At 36.2% G+C, this 25256-nt stretch overlaps 4 protein-coding genes and 1 long non-coding RNA gene across 7 annotated transcripts; 3 read left to right on the top strand and 2 right to left on the bottom strand.

Annotated features, from left to right (window-relative positions):
• The first annotated feature begins 282 nt into the window (after positions 1-282).
• On the top strand, positions 283-2075 carry LOC108359438 (uncharacterized). Its single transcript, XM_017611311.1, has 2 exons — positions 283-1105; positions 1151-2075. Exons 1-2 carry the CDS (start codon positions 640-642, stop codon positions 1936-1938), a joined length of 1254 nt encoding a protein of 417 aa, XP_017466800.1. The 5' UTR covers positions 283-639; the 3' UTR covers positions 1939-2075.
• Positions 2076-3238: 1163 nt separating this feature from the next.
• LOC108359440 (uncharacterized) lies at positions 3239-4910 on the top strand. Its single transcript, XR_001846924.1, has 2 exons — positions 3239-3392; positions 3863-4910. It is a non-coding gene; the product is annotated as an uncharacterized LOC108359440 (long non-coding RNA).
• Tango11 (transport and golgi organization 11) lies at positions 4539-6877 on the bottom strand. Its single transcript, XM_017611312.1, has 3 exons — positions 6732-6877; positions 5804-6566; positions 4539-5588 (listed from the first exon to the last, which is right to left on the bottom strand). The coding sequence occupies exons 2-3, from the start codon at positions 6356-6358 to the stop codon at positions 5319-5321; spliced, it is 825 nt and encodes a 274-aa protein (XP_017466801.1). The 5' UTR covers positions 6359-6566; positions 6732-6877; the 3' UTR covers positions 4539-5318.
• A 3124-nt stretch (positions 6878-10001) lies between these two features.
• On the top strand, positions 10002-13245 carry LOC108359437 (lamin-B receptor-like). 2 transcript variants are annotated; one of them, XM_017611309.1, is made up of 3 exons: positions 10002-10379; positions 10586-10924; positions 10992-13245. In XM_017611309.1, exons 2-3 carry the CDS (start codon positions 10646-10648, stop codon positions 12852-12854), a joined length of 2142 nt encoding a protein of 713 aa, XP_017466798.1. In that variant the 5' UTR covers positions 10002-10379; positions 10586-10645; the 3' UTR covers positions 12855-13245. The 2 variants fall into 2 exon arrangements, with proteins under 2 accessions (XP_017466798.1, XP_017466799.1); XM_017611310.1 differs by lacking the exon at positions 10002-10379 and adding an exon at positions 10384-10465.
• Positions 13246-18563: 5318 nt separating this feature from the next.
• Xbp1 (X box binding protein 1) lies at positions 18564-20943 on the bottom strand. 2 transcript variants are annotated; one of them, XM_017611308.1, is made up of 2 exons: positions 20267-20353; positions 18564-20207 (listed from the first exon to the last, which is right to left on the bottom strand). In XM_017611308.1, exon 2 carries the CDS (start codon positions 19743-19745, stop codon positions 18939-18941), a length of 807 nt encoding a protein of 268 aa, XP_017466797.1. In that variant the 5' UTR covers positions 19746-20207; positions 20267-20353; the 3' UTR covers positions 18564-18938. The 2 variants fall into 2 exon arrangements, with proteins under 2 accessions (XP_017466797.1, XP_017466796.1); XM_017611307.1 differs by having other exon boundaries at positions 19230-20207; positions 20271-20943.
• Between the last annotated feature and the right edge of the window lie 4313 nt (positions 20944-25256).

Here is a 25256-nt window from a genome sequence, read left to right as displayed (position 1 = left end):
ATAGCCTTGATAGGCGGTATTTTATCTTGCTATTATTTTACAAATCTGTTGTTTTAATAACGATTTAACGATTTTTATGCATAAATCTCGATGCCTGGAGTTCAGGGTTACCAAATCTCATTTTTGCCACAACGGCGATTTAGGCGGTTTTGCAACTGGCCGATGGGCGGTTTTGCAAAAGCCAGCATAAAGTGAGCCTCTGAAAGAATTTTCTATTCTATTTATCGTGGAGTTCTATCCAAATGTCCGTTTGAGATGTTTTTGTCGTAATCGCGACATAAATAGAGTCATGCTTCATCCTCCGCGATCGGTAGCCACCTTGCCGCGGTGCGGAGGCTTAGTTGCGCGAATGCATAGATGTTACAGTTGGATCAGTCATCGCGCACAAACTAAGAGCTACCGCCCCTTAACCCAGGGTGTCAAGCGTCACCGTGCCTATTGGGTATGTTTTGCAGCCAAGGGGTTAAAAGTAGGCTGTATTCGAACGGCGCCTCTCGGATACCTGTCCGCCTTCGGGAGTAACTGTGGACTTCCCTCGGCAAGGGGCTCTGTCTTGGGTGACCTAATTGTCCCCATTTTTAACAAATAGACCGACGAAACGCCCCGCCGGAGTAGAAGGTCGTACGAAAAAGATGAAATATGAATCGTAAAAACTATGCCTCGGATAACCAAAAAAGTATAATAGAAATTGATTTATGCAATGACTCAAGTGATGAAAGTAACTCGGACAATTGGACGTATAACAGAGAACGTCACCACGTTAGATCATCACAACAATTTTTTGCACAAAGCAGTAATCGCACCACTGCAAGGTTTGAGGAACGTCCTTTGACTCCTCCTCCACCTGTTATCTCATTTCCAGCAGATGTTTCACAAGTTAAAAACCGCCCTCCAAAAGTTGAAAGACCAAGACAAATATTATTAATGGACAATCCGCCACCTCCGCCAATTTTTTCATTTGAGCCCGACAGTCTTGCAGATAGATTTCGAGAAAATGATACCCAAAATGTTGAAAATGATAACTTTTTTTCTGAACGGGGGCAACCGAAATCAATAATTTGTCCACCGTCTACGTCGCCGCCCTCCTTCTCATTCAACCGCAATACTGATGGCATCGCATATAAGCAACAACCGCCACAAGAAAAAAGAACTTTGGAAAATGTTAAATCTTCTTGGAAAAGCAAACAAAAAGCGAACGCTTTAGATTCTTCAAATACGATGGAATCGAACTTAACTTTGACTATAGTCGATGAAGGTCCCAATCGCCGACGTTTAGGCCAAAAAAATTGGTTGGAAGTTGAAAGCGCACTTTGCAAGGTTTACCTGGATATAATGCATGAGAATCCTGGCCCGCCTCCAGTCTGTCGCGTTGTTGGTATGTTTTTAGGTTGTGCAAAGGTTATTGGTTGTGCCGATGAAAGATCGCAAAGACTTTACAAGTTAGCAATAAGTCGGTTGGGTGCAGTATGGCCAGGGGCCAAACTAAGGATTGTCAATCGAAATGAGATTTCCACATCCGCTTTAAGGTTGCGATGCACAACTTTTCTGCCGGCCGAGCCCTCATCTTCCCAAGCAATTTTGGACTGCATTCAAAAGTTTAATCCAAATTTGCGAACAAACAAATGGAGCATAATAAATGTCGGTGCACCTAGTCGTATAAATAAGGAACGGCATGTCGTAATGAGTGTCGACATTGAATCGTTGCCAGTTATTGAGCGACGTGGTGGAATTTTCAGCTTTGGTTCTAGGCCAATTAAAGTGACGGTTAATAAGCGCGATATTCGACGAATGCAGCTAATTCAAGAAAACGATAGAAACTTTGTATCCAAGGTTTCCACAAGCAGAAAACAACGCTGGTCAGAAGTAGAAGCTGATGAAGAGAATGAGGTTGATGATGATGATTCCGAAACGGATTCAGAAGATGAAGACTACGAGTAACTGGGGATAATTTCTTCAAGTATCGTTTACTCTCAAGCTAAGGAAAATTTAACCAATTTTAGGAGTAAATGGAATGGGTAAATTATGGGAAAATTATGTAGTTTTAATATGCTATTAAATAAAAATGCATGTAAATTGAAATTTTAATTTTTATGATAGTAGAGGCATCGATGACTTCGAAAGGTTAGTATAAGCAAAATTTATCAACAACGTTATTTATGGACTTCCCTTTTTATAAGCTTTTTTTAACTAATAACTTAGTAAAAAAAAAGTAATTCAATCGGGATAGCTCCGATAAATTTCGAGGGCTAACCGCCAAAGAGATATAAGCGAAATGTTTTTCAACATTTTATTTATATGCTCTGGGAACAATTTTGCATCGATAATAAAATGTAAAAAAAAAATATTCACTTACATCTGGTTGGCGGTTAGTGCTCGATTTGTTTTCCCAAAAAACAGATAAATACGTATATTTTTAACCGACTTCCAAAAAAGGAGGAGGTTATCAGTTCGTCGGAATATTTTTTTTTTTTTTTTTTTTATGTATGTTACCGCATAACTTTGGACCACGTCAACCGATTGCGATAATTCTTTTTGCATCGGAAAGGTAGTGTCTCAGAGGTGGTCCCATACTAATTTGATTAAGATCCGATCAGTGGATCATGAGATATATATATATATATTTTTTTTAATATGAGAGTTGAAGTCGGTTTTTTTTTGCTAAAAATTACTTGTTCATTATCAGTTAAGTGGGGGACACTACCAAATTTTATCTTCGTTTCCCAAGCTCATCTTGTTTGAAGTAGGAACCGATGTACATATGAATTTTTCATGTTGTTTTTTTTTGTAGCGGCTACAACAACCGAGCCCAGATCGGTTAGTCCCTCAATCGTTTTCGTCGAGATTTACTAACGGCAGCTCTAGGAATCGTGCAGCCTCGACGGGGTCTGTCCATAGGGACAGGGGCGTTAGCGGGGTGGGATTTAGAGGGCATACGGAGAGATGCTGTGAGTCATGGGGCGACTCCGCATGCCGAGCATTCATTGAGAATATCTTCGTTTAATCTGCTCGGGTATGAGTTCAACCTGCTGCATTAACCAGAGCGCAGTTGGGCTATTGAGACGAAGTTCTGTCTCGTCCACGTCTGGGGGTTGTGGTGCCCAAAAAGGTATTCACAGGTCGATAGTCTACATAACTCGAGACTGCCTCTCTATGAATGCCGTTCAAGGCTTGTCGATAAGCTGTCGGGTCCAGAGGGTGTTTGATGAGCCTCTGGACTTCGTCCGCGTAGAGATGCCTACTGACGTGCCTGGGCGAAGGATCTTCAGCAAGGAGTTGTTTGTTTGGGTGGCCACTTCTGTGGTCATTAGAACACCAATACTCTGGCTGCAGGATACACATCCCGCAAACATTTTTTGTTTAGTTATTTAAATGGGAATTCTTTAGCTTAGCAGGTGAAATATGATCAAAATAATGTAACTGAGTTGCAGCTTCCTTTTAATTTTCATTTTATTTAAATCTTTGTCACACTTTAGTTAGCTCTTGAGAGATTTATGAGTCTAAGGTTCTAAGATAAAACACAAGACAATGAATCGTATATAAAAAATTCAAAATTTATATATACGTAACTAAGAACGTTTCAAATTAAAGTAACTATTGATATTGTAAAGTAACTATTGATTATAAATTTGGTATGAAATTGAATACGGGCGCAAGCCTTTTTTATCGCAAAGCCAAAGTTGTTTCAAAGAATATCCGAAAATTTATTTATAAATAATTTAATATGGACAACGTTTAGCGTATTTTTCTAACTATGTATGTATGTAAATAGTTCGTATATTCTCTCATTTTAACATATTTAACAATTATATGGCAATAAAATAGAAAGGATAATGAAAANAATGGGAATTCTTTAGCTTAGCAGGTGAAATATGATCAAAATAATGTAACTGAGTTGCAGCTTCCTTTTAATTTTCATTTTATTTAAATCTTTGTCACACTTTAGTTAGCTCTTGAGAGATTTATGAGTCTAAGGTTCTAAGATAAAACACAAGACAATGAATCGTATATAAAAAATTCAAAATTGATACATACGTAACTAAGAACGTTTCAAATTAAAGTAACTATTGATATTGTAAGGTAACTATTGATTATAAATTTGGTATGAAATTGAATACGGGCGCAAGCCTTTTTTATCGCAAAGCCAAAGTTGTTTCAAAGAATATCCGAAAATTTATTTATAAATAATTTAATATGGACAACGTTTAGCGTATTTTTCTAACTATGTATGTATGTAAATAGTTCGTATATTCTCTCATTTTAACATATTTAACAATTATATGGCAATAAAATAGAAAGGATCCTTTAGAACTAAAAATAGACTTACAAATGTAAACGCTATTTCAGTTAAAACCCGTATTTGCGTAACATAGCAAAACAAGTCAGAAATAAATCACGTTAAATAGTTTTTTAAATTCTACTATTGGTGTTAAAAATCTTTCAAATGTATTAAAATATAGGCATGCATCGAAAAAAAGTTAAAAGTAACTAAAGTGCTAAATCCTTAATATCCAAATTGTGTTCTCTATGAAACAATCAAATAGTCGTCACACTGGTCACTTTCTTTTTATTTCGATATATGCTTATAAAAATGAGAGTATCGGCATAATTTTTAGACTAATAAAAATCAAAGTGTTCAAAGACAATTAGATTAAATTCAAATACACACTTTCTCCATCGCATAAGCATACATCGAAAAAGTTAAAAGTAACTAAAGTGCTAAATCCTTAATATCCAAATTGTTTTCTCTATGAAACAATCAAATAGTTGTCACACTGGTCACTTTCCTTTTATTTCGATATATGCTTATAAAAATGAGAGTATCGGCATAATTTTTAGACTAATAAAAATCATAGTGTTCAAAGACAATTAGATTAAATTCAAATGCACACTTTCTCCATTGGTATCAATACCAAAACAGGATGATCAACGTTTTTATGTACTCCTGAATTTCAAAATGTAAAAATACAGCGCAAGTCTTTCATTTCTAAACCACAGCAGATGGGACTGACCAATAATATTCACAACCAGCCCGCAATGCTAGTTACAAGGTTGTGCAAGCTGGTCATTTTAATCTGCAAGAATTTTTGAATACAATAAACTGATGCTATATATTTTTTTTTTACATTTTGGAACTCAGGGTAGGTATAAATAAGTGCATCATTTGCGCTACGTTCCCTCCCAATAAGATGTGTCGTAGTTTACATCCTCCATCAATCCCTAATAAATTGTAACGATTTTCAAAATACTACGAAAATGCATAGCAAACTGATGTGTCGCTGCTGCACTTACTTCTGTTGCGTTTAAATATTGCATAAGCTTCAATTACGATTTAGCCAAAAGACAGCCTTCAATACAAAGTATGCTAAGCCCAAACAATATACGATTTTTTCGCGCTGTAGACGCTGCTCATTGTTGATTTCGATGTTCAGCACGCGACGATTTAGTTTAGCCAATTGTCGGCGCAAATAGAGAATCTCCTCGTGGGGTGTAAGTTCTCCTATTGGCGTGCCTTCGCGATGACTTACAATAGATGTGTCATTGTTGTTGTAAACTAGCTGCTGCGAACGCTTGCGAACGCCAGTAGTCAACTGCAACAGAAAAGAATTAGTTAAAGCATTTTCTTTTAATGTGTGGTTTAAAGCACCAGCAAATCTTTTAAAGCGATAACTTTCAAGCTGTTCGGCATGTGATTACGCTTTTTAAATTAACCGCAATAGGGAGATTTAAAGTGTTAGCAAAATATATTTTATAGCAACTGACAATATATCAAATTTGAACAAAACTTTGATTGAAGTTTACTTACCTGCGAGTCCGATTCCACAGAATTTGAATCGGCTGGGTGAAAACCGAGTTGTGCATGCGATACACCGTTTGCACGCACATAAGGTGGCGGACGTGACTCAACGTCTTCATCATAGTCGCCATCTTCAAAATCGGCACCATTACCGTAACGATGAGGCGAACTTTCCTCAGAAGCAGAGGGGAAGTGATGTTCATTGAGTGTTATAACACGCGGTGGTGTTTGTACACGTACCATGCTTACTGTCGGATTCTTTGGTAAAATTGAGTTTTCCAGTTGTATTTCACGTGGTGCCGAACGAGTCTCTAGATGTTGATTGTGACCCAATACCACTATGCGATCTGGTACGTTCATGTCTATCTTATCGTGGTAATTCCACGAATTTATCAATCCATTTTGATTGGATAGCAATAAATCTTCGTCAGAGAATTCTCCTGTAGCTTTTATGCGCTTGGGAACACGCATCTTGTCGTTTATTTCATGTGCAAATTTGGCTTCATTATATATATCTTCATCCAGGCCATTGAACATACGGGTGGGAGATTGAGGTGTAGCCATTGTAGACAACTGACCCTAGAGTCTATTTCTGTTCTTGGCAGGCTCGACTTCCTGCCTGACGGCCAATGATACGAACAAAACTTTGTACAAATTATGCGAACAAAACTTCGTACAAATTTCTCCAAGATTATATCACAATTTTCAGTCGGCCCTGCACTTTACACAATTCTTCACTTATGTTCCGTTGGAATTTTTCAGAGCGGTATTACTGAATTTTACAAAGGCACGTACAGGCGGACAGGAAGTAAAATCAAGAAAGTTTGGAAAAACAAAAGAAATTTTTAGTTTGACGGATAACGTACAATTTTGTATATGCTATTGAAACAAATAATAAAAAGTTCAAGTTTTCAAAAATGTAGTTTTTTCTGCTTACTTTAAAATCTGAGTAGAAGAAAAAGTATGAGGAAAACAATTCCGCAATTTTCCTCTTTTTTTAATTCTGTATTGCAACCTAGAGTTTATTCACTTACGAAATGCAGTTTATCTGACAGTTCAATCAAGCTGCCAGAAATACCGAATATCTATTCATAATAGGTTCATTCCTTATCTCTTTGGACTAAAATCTGAAAAGTGTCAAAATGTCAGAGCGTAATGGGCTGTTTTTGCTTACGCGCAAAAGCACATTTAGCGCATTTAGCTCTAAATGCTACTCTAAATGTACATTTATCCATACAAAATTCGACACCTAAAAGTGTATTTGCATTGTTCAACTTTGCGTTCAACTCGGCGCAGGGTTGCACGAAAAAAAAGTTGAATGGCTAAAAATATCAAAATATGAAAAAATATCAAAATATTCGCCATAAAAAGGTGTTTGCATTGTTCAACTTTGCATTCAACTTTTGGTTGAATGGCCTTTCCACTAATCGCTTTCAACAAAGTTGGTCGCCAGCCAACATTGTTGTTGAATAATGCAAACACTGCTTAAATGCAACTAAATGCAACTCCATTTTTGCATTAATACTATGTCTCCATTGTGAGATTTAATGAAGATTCAGCCCTCTGACGAGATTTGACGTTAAATCTTTTGAGATTTATCATATAAAATTAAATCTCGAAAGGCAGTAGATTTAAGTTAAATCTTCGTCAAATCTTCAATAATATTGATCAATAAGTACAATTTGTTGGATGTGGCAACCACAAATTCACATGCCATAAGTCAAATGACATTTGTGTTTTCATATACAGTTGAGGACATTGAAATCTAGCCTATCATAAAAACATGAATTTTCGTATTTTTAGGGATTTTTATATTTTTTTGTTAGTTTGGGAGGAAAATTAGTAATAAATATTTACATAGCTTTGGTTGTAATAAATTGAGAAAATATTATTTTAAAAACTAAAAATTTAGAAGAAATGTTTTATAGTAATATCATGCAGAGTATTCTCCGCATTCTATAAGTGATTTACGCGCTGCGACAAAAAAATTATAAATTTCGGTAATGGTTCTGCTTCGATAACATTGCACCGAACATCCTCTAGAACTCAGTTCGTATTCATGATATGCCAATGGCCCACGATTGGATTTTCGGTTCCCTCCTATGAATAAGAGAGTTCTACAAAAATTTTTCTTTCCGCAAATGTTTTTTACCGTTTTGATAATTTTTCTTAAATTCGGGAAAATGATTCGGAATATGGTACCATTCTTTACACTTTCCAAACTATATATTATACATACATATTTACCACGAATAAGAAGCCAATAATATTCAGAATTCATATAATGAAATTCCGCTTGGTACCTTCCTTTTTTCTGTCTGTATATCAATGTCCGCAACTGTATTTGTAAAATCATACATAAGCAAATGTCAAAAATTTAAAAATGTGAACGTCAAACATATCTCGTAATGGTAATGGAGACGGTTGTGATTTAGCAACTGGATTTATTAAATATTAATGAATAAATCTCTCAATGGAGACATAGTATAATACTCATAATTGCTATTAAACTTATAAAATAATATAACTTCTTATATTCGTTTTTATAATATTCTTACGCTACGAACATCTGGCAACACATTTCGAAACGTATTCTGGCAACACGTTACTCACATGTGCGGCCATCTTCGTTTCGGTCATTGTCCATATATGCATTCATACATACTAATTCGGTTCTCTAAAGGAAAGTAAACAAATTTATAAAGGTATTCCTGGTCATAAAAAAAGAAATAAAGAAAAACGCTCACAACGCACACTTGTATTTGTTTGAAATGGTTTGTTATCGTACATTTTGTTAGGTGAAATTTTCAACTTTAACAACAAATTACTCGTAAACTATGAATTTCCTCGCCGTCTGGTTTTCAGTTTTGTGATGTGTACGACCCCCTCTACGCCCCCTCCCCCCTTCTCGCACTCTTGCGAAGTTTCCTCCACTTTTGTAATATTTCAATTCATTTTTGTTAAATCCTTTGCGTGAACTTCTTTTCCTCAACTTAAATTTTCTAATTTCTATAGTGTACACAACTCGTTTATCTTACTTTGGCTAAGGACTTTTGTTTTAAGAATGTGTTTCTTATTTGAATGCTAAATGGGAAGAATTAAAAAGAGTGGCACCTTTTATGGCACTTTTATTTATCTTTTTGGCACATTTTGGCCTATTTTATCCTCAGTGTGGCACTTCAAGGGAGCTGGCAGCACTGCGCAGTGCTCTTTTTCACGGTTGCCACTGTTGGTTGTCTTCAACCAAACTTGGTTGGTTTTCTTTAATTTTTCTAACTTGGTTGTTTGGTAGTTTTTTCTCTGGTGTGGTTGTTTTTTTTTTTAACTAGAAATTACCACATTTATTCTTCACAAAAAAATTTCATTTAAAAAACCTGGCCTCAAAGAGCTTGTGTGAATCGGTAACAAAGTTCGCGGCGAGTAAATTCTTGACAACTATGAGGTGAAATTTTTGACAAATGCATAGAAAATTTTGACAATCGCAAAGATTGTTGATGTGAGTAATTTTTCGTTAAATAAAAGCTTAAATTATTGAATTGCAATCAACGATGGTAGATGTTTTCTTAAAATATTAATATCAATTCAAAATATAATATTTTATTCCTCATAAATCTGCGGTTAGCAAAAATTTACTGCTGTCAAAAAAGATTTCATTTCACACAGCAGATTGGCAAAACTGTCGCACCATAGTAAAAATATTATCCAACAGCTTTCCCCATAGAACTTTGTTACCGATTCACACACGCCCAAATTGTTGATTTTTTTTTTTTTTGTGATAAGTTTTGATTTTTGTAAAAGATAAGTGAATAACAAATTCGGTTGTTTTATTTTTCAATTTGGTTGTTTTTTCTTCAGATTTTGGTTGGTTATTTATATAAGCAGTGGCAGCATTTGCTATCAGAGTTGCCAGATGTGGCGATTTCGCCCCATTTTGGGGATTTCTGAAACCATTTGGTGATAGATTTTTTCGTGTGGGGATGTGGGGATTTGATGGGGATTTTTGTTTGGTTTAAAATATTCATATTGAAATTAAAATACATATATTTTACTGCCTGCCCTTAAGATTTTCTTTGTCAAAGTATTATTCGTGGAAAATGCCTGTTTTATTGGCTTTGACTATTGTTGTTAAATAGTCTCCAAAAACCATAAAAAATAAGAAACCGCTATACGTAAATAACCAACTGATCTCATAATATATATGTACACATATAAAACTGTGAAAATTTGTAATATAAAAGTATTCAAAACTGTAATTAAAACGAAGTAACAGAAATGAGAATACATATTTTTTTATTTCTTACTTAAGGGGATTTAAATGGGGATTTAGAAGAAAAATGGGGATTTTTTGGGGATAACTGCGGCTCGATATGGGAATGCGCTATACACAAATTCTGGCAACACTCTGCTATTTCCTCTCCCTATCGGCGTCTATACATTTCATTTCTCATAAAAGTCGGAGCGGCATCACTCGTGTTCAAAAATTCCTTTGTAAAAATTGGGCTAAATTATTGGAAATCTAGTTTATTGAAAAAGTATTAATGTACAGAGGCTAAAATTATAAAAAACAAATAAATTACGTTATTTGGTGAGTGAAATTCGAGTGTTTAAGAGGCATCGAGTGAGTAAAAAAAACTTGGGGGTGCCGCTTGTGTATGCAAACGAAAACAAAATGTACAGTAACGTCGACGTCGACTCCGAGTTGCGCGCGAAAAATCGTTGCAGAGGCCAAACAATCGGCCAGAATAAGAAATATGTAATTATCTATTTGTTTTCTATTCCCATTTGTTATAGAGCTAAAAGAAGATTATACATATCAACGACAAATACATATAAACAAACAAAGCAAGTGCAATGGAGGGTCGTCGCACTAGCGGACGTCGAAAACGTAATGAAGAGCCGGGAGCAGCCTCTACCGAAAAGGTTAGTACTACAAGTACGCATATCAATGTTTCCAACAAGAGAAGTTCGTCAAAAACAAATGTTTCTCCTCCGAGGCGAACCTCACCTGGGCGCACACGCCGCTCATCGCGGCCACGTGCGTCAAATTTAGCATCAGCCCCGTCTACGACAACAATTTTGATTAGGTCGTCTCCCGTATCCCATCCCTCTCCCATCAAAGAGGTAAAAGAGGTGAGTTGTAAAATATAAATCTATTTTAATATGTACTCAAATAAAATTCTAATTTACATATCATTAGACACCTTCGCCAAAAACGACCGCATCCAAAACCCGAATACCCACTGCTGTTGGTTCTAATGTCAATTCAGCCGGTAGAAGTTCGCCGCGTTTCACAACAAAGTCGACGTCTTCATTGCACAGCACTTTTAGCAGCAGTAGCACCCAAAAGACCTTTGAGATACGTTCGAATACCTCAGCATTGGACGCTGAGTTCAAAAAGTTGTCAGATTATATAAGGCGATCTGTTTCAAAAACGATCGGAGGTGTTAGACGCGAAGGCACACACACTCCGACTACAAACACTGAAGTGGAAAGTCGTTATAGTCGCTCTATATCGCGGTCTATCTTTGATGATGGCGCCTCGTCCAAGGCAGAATTTTCTGATAACGAACCAAATGATCCCGCGGACGAAGATGACGAAGAGGAAGGTACAGAACACTATAAAAGCTTCAATATAAGCACCCAGCACTCATACTCGACTTCAGCACTGGGACAAAATTGTCGCCAACTGGAGATACCAAAAGAATTTGGGGGCTGGGCGGGTACGACATTACTAATGCTATTGGTTCCCTGTATTGTTTATTATTTGCAATCGAGTTGTCAGAAAAACGTGTGCGAGTTGAGATGGCCCAATTTCGAACTTGATTCGCCAGGAAAAAGCACTCTCTGGAAATCGATATTCAACAATGAAGCAGTTGCTGCATATATCTTTTTTCAGCTAGGAGTATTTGTGCTCTCCGCATTGTTATTTGGTCGATATGTTCGACTACCGACTGATCGAATTAGCGGTATTGGTGGTATACAATATGGCGCTGAATATAAATTTAATGTTTTGCCTATTGCAATCGTAATTACGTTGGGAGCTGGTTGTGCAGAGTATCTGAATTATCCATTGGCTACCTTCGTACTAGAACATCAACTACGATTTTGTATATATGGATTTATTAATGCATTCATTTTATCATTATGGGCTTACTTACGATCAGACATGTTAAAAAGCAAATCGACCCAAGCACAGCTTAATATTTACGGTAAAACTGGCAACTTTCTAGTTGATTATGCACAAGGCAGGCAATTAAATCCCAAATGGTTAAATTTGGTTGAGTTTAAACTGGTATTTTATCGTGTCGCATTACTATCAACTCTGCTTTACGCCGAATGTTATTTGTACAAACAATTGTCGCTGACTTGGATACCGGTAAATGAAGGTGGAATTTGGAACACTCTGTTATATTATTATGACAATGTGCGGTATGATAGTGCAGCGTTGCTTACTTCGGGCATGCTTGTAGTCTATATAATGGATGCTATTATTTTTGAGCACCATTTGGCTTCGTCATTTGAAATGCAAGGAGAGGGATTCGGAGCTTTGTTGCTATTGCGCTATGCAGCTACACCTTACTTACTGACCGCGGTAGCACGTTACTTCTACGAGCAAAAACATAGCAGTTATCGACAATCGACTACACCACTAGTTTGCTGTTTTGCTGGTTATGTATCTGTGGCAGTTCTGATTACTGGTTTGTTACTTAAACGTATAAGTAGCGCTATCAAATACAAATACCGCGTAAATCCCTCAAATGCATACTTTGTCGGCGTCGAGACCATACACACTTTCCAGGGACGTCGCCTATTGCTCGGCTCGTTATGGGGCCGAATACATCAACCTAATTACGCCGGAGATTTACTTGCGCTGTGCGCTCTTGCTTTGCCGCTGTTTCTTCGCTTCGCTTGGCCACCGCTGATTTGTATACTTCTCTTATGGACCGTATTGCTACATCGCACACAACGTGTGCAAGTGCGTAACATGTCACGCTATCATTCATCATGGGTGCGCTACTGTAACAAAGTGCGATATTATATCTTGCCAAAAGTCTATTGAACAGCATACATACACATCCATATGTAGAAGTGCAATGAGATTGCAAATAGGCCAGCAGGTTTTTATTTTACAAATCTATAGTGCATAGAAATTATATGAGTACAAAATTAAGGAATCTAAATTATTTTAAATTGGTTCATTCGTCGACCTTATCACGTGTGGAAGTAATTATAATACTACATAGTAAACAAAACAACATTACATTATTCTGGAAAAAATCAAGAATAATGTCTAGTTCTTAAATTGATTTTATCTTCTATTTGACTAAATTTATCGTATGTATATATTAAAAAAAATAGTAGTATAATCGTGAAAGGGGCAATTTTATATGAAACAGTTCATATTTTTATATGCTTGACATTAGGAGACATGTTTACACAATTAAGTGTTTAATAAAATAATTATGACTTACATACACAATTACCAGAGAATATGAACGTCAAAAAATGCGAAGGGGGAGATTTTTTAAATAAAACTATAAATCGCTCAACATTCATTCCCTTATACAGTTGTCCACAAAATAATAGAAGTGCGATATTTTGACCAGTTTTGGCTATTTGTCTTTTGTTTATTTAATGTTTATTATTTTTTTATAAAAGCCTAGCTGGCTATACAACAAACACCATATAAATTAAGATTTTAAACTTTGTATAAAAATTATAAAAATTTTGCAAATTTTCACCCAAATTTCAAACTTTTTAATCAGAATCTTTAGAAGTGCAAGTTTCAAGCGGCTAAAAAATTCCGTTGATTTTTGAGAATTTTTTTGGTTAAAGGTGTTTCACGTTTTTTCCATACAAAGTATGTCGACAATTTTCTTTTATATGGAGGACACTGCCAGCAAAAAAATTGCCAAAAATCAACGGAATTTTTTAGCCGCTTGAAACTTGCACTTCTTCAGACTAGAATTGAATGTGCTACAAAACTGCATACCAGAATTTTTTCTAAAGATTCTGATTAAAAAGTTTGAAATTTGGGTGAAAAATTGCAAAATTTTTATAATTTTTATACAAAGTTTAAAATCTGAATTTATATGGTGTTTGTTGTATAGCCAGTTAGGCTTTTATAAAAAAATAATAAACATTAAATAAACAAAAGACAAATAGCCAAAACTGGTCAAAATATCGCACTCCTATTATTTTGTGGACAACTGTACATACTTCAAGGCGCACTAACAACTTTAATTAATATGCGTTCATATGCATATTCTTTGCACGAATTGATAATGCAAAGTAACTTTAGATATATACATACCTAAATATGTATGTATATACTCACAAGGTATATATTTCCATTGAATAACCTAGATTATTACTAAAAACTTTTAGATTTTGGCTAGCAATATAAAAGGTCTGGTATGTGGACAAATGATCAATGCCACAATGTTTATTGTAAAAATTTTGATTTGTGTTGATGTGTTTTGATTTCCCCCTTAAATTCTATAAGTCTGCAAAATTTAGTATATAATATAAACCAATATTTTTACTTATAAAAAAGTTATTTTTATTTCTATTAAAATTACAGATATTTATGTATGTGGGCTTACTCGAGTTGCAATCACAACCGCAGTGTTGCGCGAATTATTAAAGTATCACGTTCTGTGTGAATTTCTGGCAATGTATTACACTAGTTTACACGAAAAAAGGACCTCGATAAAAAGTGCTTTCTAGCTTAATTTGGGGTCGCTGAAAACGAAAAAGACACACGTTTATTTTTCTCAAGAAGCGTTTTTGCGATTTTCGTAAAAAACCTGTTTTTCGTGTCTTATTCCAGTTTTTCACCAAAATCTCCGAGTGAGTTAATGTTATGAAGCAATGACATAACTTTTTAGCAATATGTCATTATTGGTAATCTAGTGGTTATTACTTTCACAGCAGCCGTTCAAAGTTAAAAAAATGGTAAGTTTTTGAGCTGTTTTGGAAATGAATGAGGTTTATTGACTTTTTCATAAGAAAAAAATGTTTAATGCAGATATATATGATAACAATTTGAAGACAATTCTGTCACATACAATTTAAGCTGAATATTGCTTCGATCGAAGAAGATATGTAGAAGTTATGACGCTTAATGTAAATACAAGCAATTCGAGGTTTTTAACATTTTCACACTTCAGGTCGAAAATATGATTTTTCTGTCAAACTTCTTCGTTTGTGTTCCATGCTGTCTTTTCGAAGTTGCATCCAATAATAGTCGCCCATCATGGCCTGATCGCAGAAACCTTCATACCGCTTCTTGATAGTTGCAATGTCCTGGTGAAATCTTTCTCATTGTCCGTCGCTCTCAGCTCCCAAATTCGGTGGAAAAAAGTCCAAATGACTATTGAGCAGGTGCATTTTCAGAGACACTCGAGCACCTGTAATAAATAAAATAATTTACAAAATATTATTAAATAGTTTTTTCTTAAAATAATTATTTTACTCCATGCAAGGTATAACCGTTGAAGATATTTAGGTATAAGTCACTAAAAGAAAATTGCATGGAATTTCACAAACTTACATTTAACCTAAAAATACTTCACACCCTACGCGCTTGAATGCGCTTAATCGTACAAAACATGTGGTGCATACAGAGTTTGGAGTCCAATGTTTATCCGAATTCTTGGCTTGAATTCCAAAATACTGTTCATAAGCAGTTAAAATGTTTGTGGTTATTTTTTTCCGAGCACTTTGTTTGAATATGTACAAACCACAAATAAAGCAAAACTTATCCGGTGAGAGATTGCACATTTTGGGCTTTTTCCTTAGAGCAAAAACGTCATTCTAAAATACGAGAGAACACAAAAGGAACAACTGTCCAACAAAAGTACGAAACGAAATCCGATGACGTTTTTCAACTACCTAACGGGGCAGGAAAATATAGCGGAAGTTCAATGTCGCTCAAGCAGTAACGCATTTTACCGACTGGAGATATTTCTGTTCCCCCGTACAACGTTTACTTTGATTCAGCATATAAATTAACACAAAATAGACTTTTCTTTGTGTTTTTTGCCATTTTGGTAACATTCCATGGATATGTATTCAACCCCAGCCCTGCTTCATAATTTATTTCTGTGTAGGTGTAAAAAAGGGAAATTTGAATGTCAGAAGCTGAATATGCATCATTTTACAAAATACGTTATAACTTCAACATTTTTCGTCCGATTTAGACAATCTTTAGATTTATNCACACCCTACGCGCTTGAATGCGCTTAATCGTACAAAACATGTGGTGCATACAGAGTTTGGAGTCCAATGTTTATCCGAATTCTTGGCTTGAATTCCAAAATACTGTTCATAAGCAGTTAAAATGTTTGTGGTTATTTTTTTCCGAGCACTTTGTTTGAATATGTACAAACCACAAATAAAGCAAAACTTATCCGGTGAGAGATTGCACATTTTGGGCTTTTTCCTTAGAGCAAAAACGTCATTCTAAAATACGAGAGAACACAAAAGGAACAACTGTCCAACAAAAGTACGAAACGAAATCCGATGACGTTTTTCAACTACCTAACGGGGCAGGAAAATATAGCGGAAGTTCAATGTCGCTCAAGCAGTAACGCATTTTACCGACTGGAGATATTTCTGTTCCCCCGTACAACGTTTACTTTGATTCAGCATATAAATTAACACAAAATAGACTTTTCTTTGTGTTTTTTGCCATTTTGGTAACATTCCATGGATATGGATTCAACCCCAGCCCTGCTTCATAATTTATTTCTGTGCAGGTGTAAAAAAGGGAAATTGAATTTTAGAAGCTGAATATGCATAATTTTACAAAATACGTTATAACTTCAACATTTTTCGTCCGATTTAGACAATCTTTCGATTTATTTGTTTGTTATAAAATTATTTTGAACTAAAAATTTCATGTATCGGACAAAAAATTTTTTAATCAATAGTAAAACGTCGATATATTTCAATAATTTCCAAAGAAACCTCAAAAACTCGNGTAACATTCCATGGATATGTATTCAACCCCAGCCCTGCTTCATAATTTATTTCTGTGTAGGTGTAAAAAAGGGAAATTTGAATGTCAGAAGCTGAATATGCATCATTTTACAAAATACGTTATAACTTCAACATTTTTCGTCCGATTTAGACAATCTTTAGATTTATTTGTTTGTTATAAAATTATTTTGAACTAAAAATTTCATGTATCGGACAAAAAGTTTTTAATCAATAGTAAAACGTCGATAAATTTCAATAATTTCCAAAGAAACCTCAAAAACTGGCAATTTTTTTTAACTTTGAACGGCTGTTATGGAAGTAATAATCTGNCTTTTTTCTTTCTTTCCTTAAGGCGTGATCTTGTGTCTTTCGTTCATGTCAAAAACTGGCAATTTTTTAACTTTGAACGGCTGTTATGGAAGTAATAATCTCTAGATTACTAATAACGACATATTGCTGTAAAGAGGAGGTAGGTACCTTTCTAAAAATGTATATCATTGCTTCATAACATTAACTTCCTCGGAGATTTCGGTGAAAAACTGGAATAAGACACGAAAAACACGTTTTTTGCGGAAATCGCGGAAACGCTTCTTCAGAAAAATAAATGAGTGTCATTCTCGTTTTCAGCGACCCCAAATTGTGCTAGAATACACTTTTTTATCGAGGTACTCGTTTGAAACTTAAAATTTGTAAACTAGTGTTATCAGTTAGGCAGTTGCAACAATGTTGCCATTTTTCATCAGTACGGCAGTAATGCCGCTTTTATTGCGTGCCTCGAACAGGCTCTGTATGTATGTATATCGCTAGTTTACTGGAAAAGCTTCATAACTCAAAAAGAAAAGTGCGATAAATAGCGTTAACGTTTTTAGTTCGGATTTTCGCAAAAATAGACAGTAGTGAGGCGTATTCTTGTTTTCGTGCGAATCGAAAATTTGAAATTCTTGTGTAGAGAATGATAGGAAAATTTCGTGATTTTCGATTCGTACGAAAACAAGAATATGCCGCAGTGATATATGTAATACTCCTATATTGGCAGTAAGAGCTAGTACCTACATATATGTCCGCAGTATATCAAATAAAATATACAAGAAGTATATTAAAATTAAGAGGAGAGGATAAAGTTGTCGAATATTTGGATTGGCTCCTTTATTGGCACTGTAACCGCCTAAGCGATTTTGGTCGTGTCTAAAACAGCACGGCAGTCGTTTCTCGTGGCAGTCGTGATAGAGTGATTCTTTTCGAATCGAATGAGACAAAGTGGCAATTTCTATTCGAGTTACGTTCGATATCGAATGCCGCGATTCGGGCCCTAGCTACTGCGGCAGGTTAAACTCTTACCTGAGCAGATTAGATACAGATGTGCCCGGCATGCGGTGAGACACCCCACGCCTCGGGGCATCTCTTGACATGCCCGCTCCCCCTAAGCTCCACTCAATTGACATCTTTGCACCTATGGACAAACCCTTTCGAAGCTGCACGCTTCCTGGTCTCCCGTTTGTTGAGCTTGGCGACAACGGTTAAGGGACAACCGATCTAAGCAGGGTTGAGTAGCCGCTACAGCAACAACAAAAGCCATGCTCTTATGACAGTCGGGTCTATGTAACCGGAACGACCCAGATCTGGCCATTGACTGTCACTCCAGAATTAGTCCCCAAAAACTGGAGAATTTGTATGCTGTTACAAAAACAGTAACAACCATGCTCCTCTTTTCCTTATTCTACATTCTCTTATGGAGTCCCGGATGATCGAGTTTCAACTGTGCCAATCAAATGAAACTAATACATTGGGCTTGGGTATAATGTATTGTATATTTGTAAGCTTTTTTCAAATGGGCTCCATCCATTTCAAAGATGCACTTAGATTACAAAATAAATTAGCAAATTAACTTAACAAACCAGCGATATAAATTCCATAATAAATTGTCAATCTTAGAACTGTAACTCTTTACAACTACAAACGCAACCTATTGCGATTTATAAATTATAAAATGAGAACATATATGGTTTCCTTTTAGTTTACGACTAAAACTACACCTACAACTATTGCATATTACAGCATCTGTGTGACATGGCGAATAATTTACATACTATTGTACAATATACAAATATATCTGAGCATTGGTGAAACACTAACAAATGGAAATATTTTTTAATGCCTTTCAGATTAAACTGGGAAATAAGTCGTTAAAACTACCCTGCCAGACAAAATCTTCGGCACCCGTATCAAAGTGCTCTGTGGCTGTAGATGTTGGTGAACCAATAATTGATTCGTACCCATGATCTGATGCGGCCGAATGTAGTGATGGTGCGGGAGATTTCGCTAGTGGCCGTTTGGGGCGCAGAAAACGTTCTATTAAGTCGTCATCATCGTCAGAATCATCGACGACATTAAGGAAAACATGTGAGGGAGAAGCGGCAGGTGAGGGATATTTTATTTCATCATTTTTTGATGGCGTTACACCATCACAGTATATCTCTTCTACTGCTTCGTTCACCGGTACGATGTCGTCATCCATTACTATTGTTATAGAATTTGTCTTAGCGTCATATGTGCCGTACACAGTATCTAGCGGTGATGGAGGAGAATCTTCCACTTTAACTTGATGGAGTTTTATAGGCGTTACTGCTGACGCAATAGTTATAGGGGCGTTGATAGTGTTGGTTAGATGTTGTGTCGCTGCATGTAGATTATTTTGTAATCTAATTGTATCTGCTTGGACGGGGTCTACCCAGTCTGGGTCATTTATGCTGTTACTTCGTGTTTTTGTATGTTGGCTGGATTCCAAGCACTTTGTTTTGGTCCCCACCACTGGTCCAGACAGTCGCTCTGTGCAGCTTGCAATTTTGGCATCATTTTCATTGCCCGCTCCATCACCAGCTTCCATGTCTGCTGTGATATCGGCCAAGAGGCTTTCGGCAAGCTCTTCAAGCTTCCTGGCATCGAATTCTTCGTCGATGAGGAGCATATCTTGAAGAGTAGGCAAAGCGCAACAATCCTCCAGAGTGACGCTACTGAGTTGCTCTTTTTCAGTTGTTCTTCTGTCGACTGTGAGTCCATTTGAGGTGATCCCTGCGGCAGAGGGTCAGTATATATGGATACTGCAGATCCATTGAGTATGGACTCACAGCCGGCACAAGTACTAGCAGCATTTTTAGATTCCAATTTGGCGGCATTCCTGGCAACTTGCACCTGTTGCTGCTTTTGTTGCTGTTGCATCTCGTTAAGTTGTTGACGTAGAAGTTCTAGCTCCATATCAAGCTTATGGTTCTTCTCAAGAAGTGATTCGTTAATAGCCTGCAAACTTTCACACTTATTTTGCAATAACTCTGTTTTTTCTGTTAACTCGTCGAGTTCTCTTTCCATATCCTCCATTCGAGCCTTTTTTCGGTCGCGTGATGTTTGTGCAGCGACACGGTTCTTTAATTTTCTATGTAAATAACGAAAAATAAAAGGTGACTTGTACTAGAAGATTGAGAATAGAATAACTTACTTTCGCTGTATTTTTTCTTCCCATGTTAGGTGGTCCAAGCGACGTTTTTTGGCCCTTGGTGCTGAGGCGCCATCCTCAACCACCACATTTCCAGCAGTTGCGCCATCGGGCGTTCCCTGTACTGTGGTGGTCGGTGCGGGCCTTATCTTCGGCAAAGTCACAGTTGGATTATGTGTTAAAGCCACGTACTTAGGCACAGTTATAAAAACTGCTGGTGATGTCGCTGCCATAGTGTATTCCGTTTGCCTCCGTTTAACGTTAAGGTTTGACAAGTTCGCAATCAATAATATGTTAGCACGGCCTTATCCGAAGTATATGTACGATATATTTCTATTGTCGCATTACACAGCTTCTTCTAAATGTTTTTTTTTTAACTTTAAATCATGTTTACACTTTCGGTTATTGCTCAAGACTGACGTGTCTCCAACAATTATCTTTATCCAATTTCTTTTCGTTTTGTGTTGGGTCAGCTTCTGGTTCATTGCTTACTATTTTCTTATGCTATTTACATTATTATGTCGCAGTATCTGTAGCCCAATTTCATTATTTTAACTTAATCGCTGTCGTGTTCAATTTGGACTGGTAATTTCTATAGGAATGGCTCTGGGTACAACTCCGTGCTTTTGTCTTCAATCGCTGACTTGGTGCCTTCTGATTGGTAGAAAAAATCTTATTTTTTGCCACTGATGATTCATCCACGACGATAATAATAGCAGGGATGTATTTAAGTGCAACTTCAGTTAATACGTTTTTATCCATTAATTGCGACTCTACATGGACATAGAAGGTTTGTTCCACACGAGCCCGCGGGTACCCACGGGTGCCCAAAGCAGCCCAGAACGCGTTCCTCACGCTAGAAAAATGGGTAATAGAGAGCGAATACGTTCCACTTTTGGATCGTAAATATCTTCTTCTTTGTGCACGAAACAGCCCGGACTTTTTTTCCGGGCACAAATGTGCAAAGGGGCAATTTGAAATAACTGCTGTTGTTGTTTAAATCCGAAAGCAAATTTTAAAAAAACAAAAGTGCAAAATATCACAGAATTTTCAGAAAATGTAGTTATTTGGTAATTTTATTAGCCATATAAGATAAATACACGTAAAATCATTGTTTAGAGCTGACATGTTGATTCCGGGCACGAAATGTGGTTTTTTGCGTTCCTCACACTCTGGGCACTTTTGGCACTTGTTGGCACATTTTTGACACTTGTGAGAGAGTAACTTATTTTTACTCTCTAATTACCGGAGCAGCCCGGAAAGCGTGGGGAACGAAGCTAGAACCGTTAACGAAGGACACAAGATCACGCAAGAACAAGAGAGTGAAAAAAGTCGATATTTTGAGCGGGTTCTACTCCATCGGGCTCTGTCACACGGTCAGTAATTATCACGATATTTGGATCGCGATCCATATTAGCTCTGATCCAGTACTCCATGAACTTACAGGATTTTACACGAACTTGCAGGAAGTTGCAGGAAAAATGGTCCCGTACTCCGAAACCCTCCAAAATCCTGTAAATGAGAGCGACTTTTGGATAGTTGTGTAGAGAATGAAGTTGCGAGATTTTACNGTTGTTACTCACGTTTTACTCTCACTTCAGAGAGTAATTTTGCTGTTTGACAGTTTTACAGGATTTTTCACGAAAAGTATTGGATCAGAGCTATTGATGGACNACTCCGAAACCCTCCAAAATCCTGTAAATGAGAGCGACTTTTGGATAGTTGTGTAGAGAATGAAGTTGCGAGATTTTACCTGAACTTTTTCTTCTGGTAAAATCATGATAAGTGTCAAGCAATCACTGGTTGACGTTTTTACAGGAAAAATGGTCTTTTTGTTCCCGTATTTTTTGTAGTTACTCACTTTTTACTCTCACTTCAGAGAGTAATTTTGCTGTTTGACAGTTTTACAGGATTTTTCACGAAAAGTATTGGATCTATTGATGGACTGATGTATCGCGCACGAATGCTACGTGTTCAATATTTATCGCGTCAGTATTTGCATAATTTGTGTGCGGAATGCTTATTATGACGCAAGAAAATATTTTTATTTTGTACGTATAATTTACAGATAATGCATTCTACAATTATTTTAAAATTTCCAATGTTAATTAAAATTTGTTTTGAAAGATTTTAAGCCACGAGAGCGAGGGTAGAGCCGATGTTCGTATTATGAAAGTAAAAGATGGGGTACTCTTTAGTACTTTGCCTAACTATTTCGAGGTATTGCGTCCAAAGGGGTGACCCGATCCAAAACAAATTTGCACACACTTGTAGTCAAGGGTCTACACATTATTTTAACACCCACTTTTGTAATTTTTGGTCACTAATTTATTTTCAAATTAGGTTTGAAATATGCCCTTTTTTGTAAAATTCGGAAATTAGCGTACATTTATAACTCCTATTCTCCTTAAAGCAGCCACTTCACCAATATATTTTTATATTCCCCTTCACTTTACACTTTACTCGATTAGTTATAACTTTCTTTATGACTTTAATATTAACCAATTAATCACAATTCATTAAATAAAACACCTTCAACATCACGCGTCTGACTTTGGTTGCATATGCAAATTAAATGGCGGAGTTCAGCTGTCAAACTCCAAAATATGCAAAAGAATGAGACAAAAGAAGATAGGATATAACCCAGTAAGCATTAAAAATATACAAAGGTGTTCTCTGCAAAAGGTGTTCAGCTCCTTTTCTTCGCAAAACAGAAAGAGAAAGAGATGCAGAAAGGTTTTCTCTGCAAAAGGTGTTCAGCTCCTTTTCTTCGCAAAACAGAAAGAGAATTCTACTTTGTGAGGGTTATAATCCCCAAGTGCAGCCGAAGGCCGCCTAAGAAGAAAGGTGTTCTCTACTTTCTTGAATCGATATTTGGTAATTACGGACAACTTTTTGAAAATATTGCCTTTCCGATGGAACAGAGGTGGCGAGTATTAGCAGAGATTTAAGTGCCACTTTAAAAAACATGGGATGTTCTCCCTNTTTTTGTAGTTACTCACTTTTTACTCTCACTTCAGAGAGTAATTTTGCTGTTTGACAGTTTTACAGGATTTTTCACGAAAAGTATTGGATCTATTGATGGACTGATGTATCGCGCACGAATGCTACGTGTTCAATATTTATCGCGTCANCTATTGATGGACTGATGGATCGCGCACGAATGCTACGTGTTCAATATTTATCGCGTCAGTATTTGCATAATTTGTGTGCGGAATGCTTATTATGACGCAAGAAAATATTTTTATTTTGTACGTATAATTTACAGATAATGCATTCTACAATTATTTTAAAATTTCCAATGTTAATTAAAATTTGTTTTGAAAGATTTTAAGCCACGAGAGCGAGGGTAGAGCCGATGTTCGTATTATGAAAGTAAAAGATGGGGTACTCTTTAGTACTTTGCCTAACTATTTCGAGGTATTGCGTCCAAAGGGGTGACCCGATCCAAAACAAATTTGCACACACTTGTAGTCAAGGGTCTACACATTATTTTAACACCCACTTTTGTAATTTTTGGTCACTAATTTATTTTCAAATTAGGTTTGAAATATGCCCTTTTTTGTAAAATTCGGAAATTAGCGTACATTTATAACTCCTATTCTCCTTAAAGCAGCCACTTCACCAATATATTTTTATATTCCCCTTCACTTTACACTTTACTCGATTAGTTATAACTTTCTTTATGACTTTAATATTAACCAATTAATCACAATTCATTAAATAAAACACCTTCAACATCACGCGTCTGACTTTGGTTGCATATGCAAATTAAATGGCGGAGTTCAGCTGTCAAACTCCAAAATATGCAAAAGAATGAGACAAAAGAAGATAGGATATAACCCAGTAAGCATTAAAAATATACAAAGGTGTTCTCTGCAAAAGGTGTTCAGCTCCTTTTCTTCGCAAAACAGAAAGAGAAAGAGATGCAGAAAGGTTTTCTCTGCAAAAGGTGTTCAGCTCCTTTTCTTCGCAAAACAGAAAGAGAATTCTACTTTGTGAGGGTTATAATCCCCAAGTGCAGCCGAAGGCCGCCTAAGAAGAAAGGTGTTCTCTACTTTCTTGAATCGATATTTGGTAATTACGGACAACTTTTTGAAAATATTGCCTTTCCGATGGAACAGAGGTGGCGAGTATTAGCAGAGATTTAAGTGCCACTTTAAAAAACATGGGATGTTCTCCCTTTAAATTAGCCTAGTCAGATAGTGGATTGGGGTTATCCACACGACTAATATCGCACATCAACTGGAATTCTACCAGCAACATTTTGATCGGTGTTTAAAATTTTGCACCTTACGCATTGGTAAAATTCGAACCAAAGACTGTCTGTAGAAACTTACGTAAACTCATGGAGAAAAACTTTCTTTCATGAAATTATTAAAATAAATACCTGTGTATATTACCTCATTATTAACTGAAGATTGTGGAGACAAACGATTAATACCGGAGACAGACAACTGGTATTTCTTCGTAGCATTTCCCAAATACCAAATGTCTGTTACTAAATATTATAATATGCTTCAAAATACTATGTGGGGAACCTTGTATTTTTTGAACAAATTCGGAGGTAGTAATTTTGGGGCATTATCATTGTGAATGGGCGAATCGCAATAAACATACGCAAAAATGACAGAAGTCATCATGCTCATTTATCGAAAAATCATTGAAATTTTCGCGCGATTGAGCCAAAAGTTTATACCGCAAGTTTTGATGCAATATATAAGCAATTTTTGCAATATTTTTGCATTTTTATTTTTATGCGTTGTTCTTCAGAAACGTATGATTTGACTCTGAAATACTAAGTTAATGTCTGTCACTGTGGTAGTATTTTAAATACCACAATAAATTTACCATAATGCAAATACCAAATGTCTGTTCCCGGTATAACAAATTCGAGGAATTTGTTTTCGTATAATAATTTTATGCTTTTAAATGATTTGACAATGCGGTTGTACTGTCATTAAAATTAATTTCTCTACCACGCTTTTC

Source organism: Rhagoletis zephyria, unplaced genomic scaffold (genome assembly GCF_001687245.7).
Source record: "Rhagoletis zephyria isolate East Lansing unplaced genomic scaffold, Rhagoletis_zephyria_1.1 Rzeph_scaffold_00393, whole genome shotgun sequence".
In the NCBI taxonomy this organism is placed as follows: Eukaryota; Metazoa; Arthropoda; class Insecta; order Diptera; family Tephritidae; genus Rhagoletis; species Rhagoletis zephyria.
Note: the sequence above shows the minus strand (reverse complement) of the source record. Positions and strands in the feature narration are given on the sequence as shown.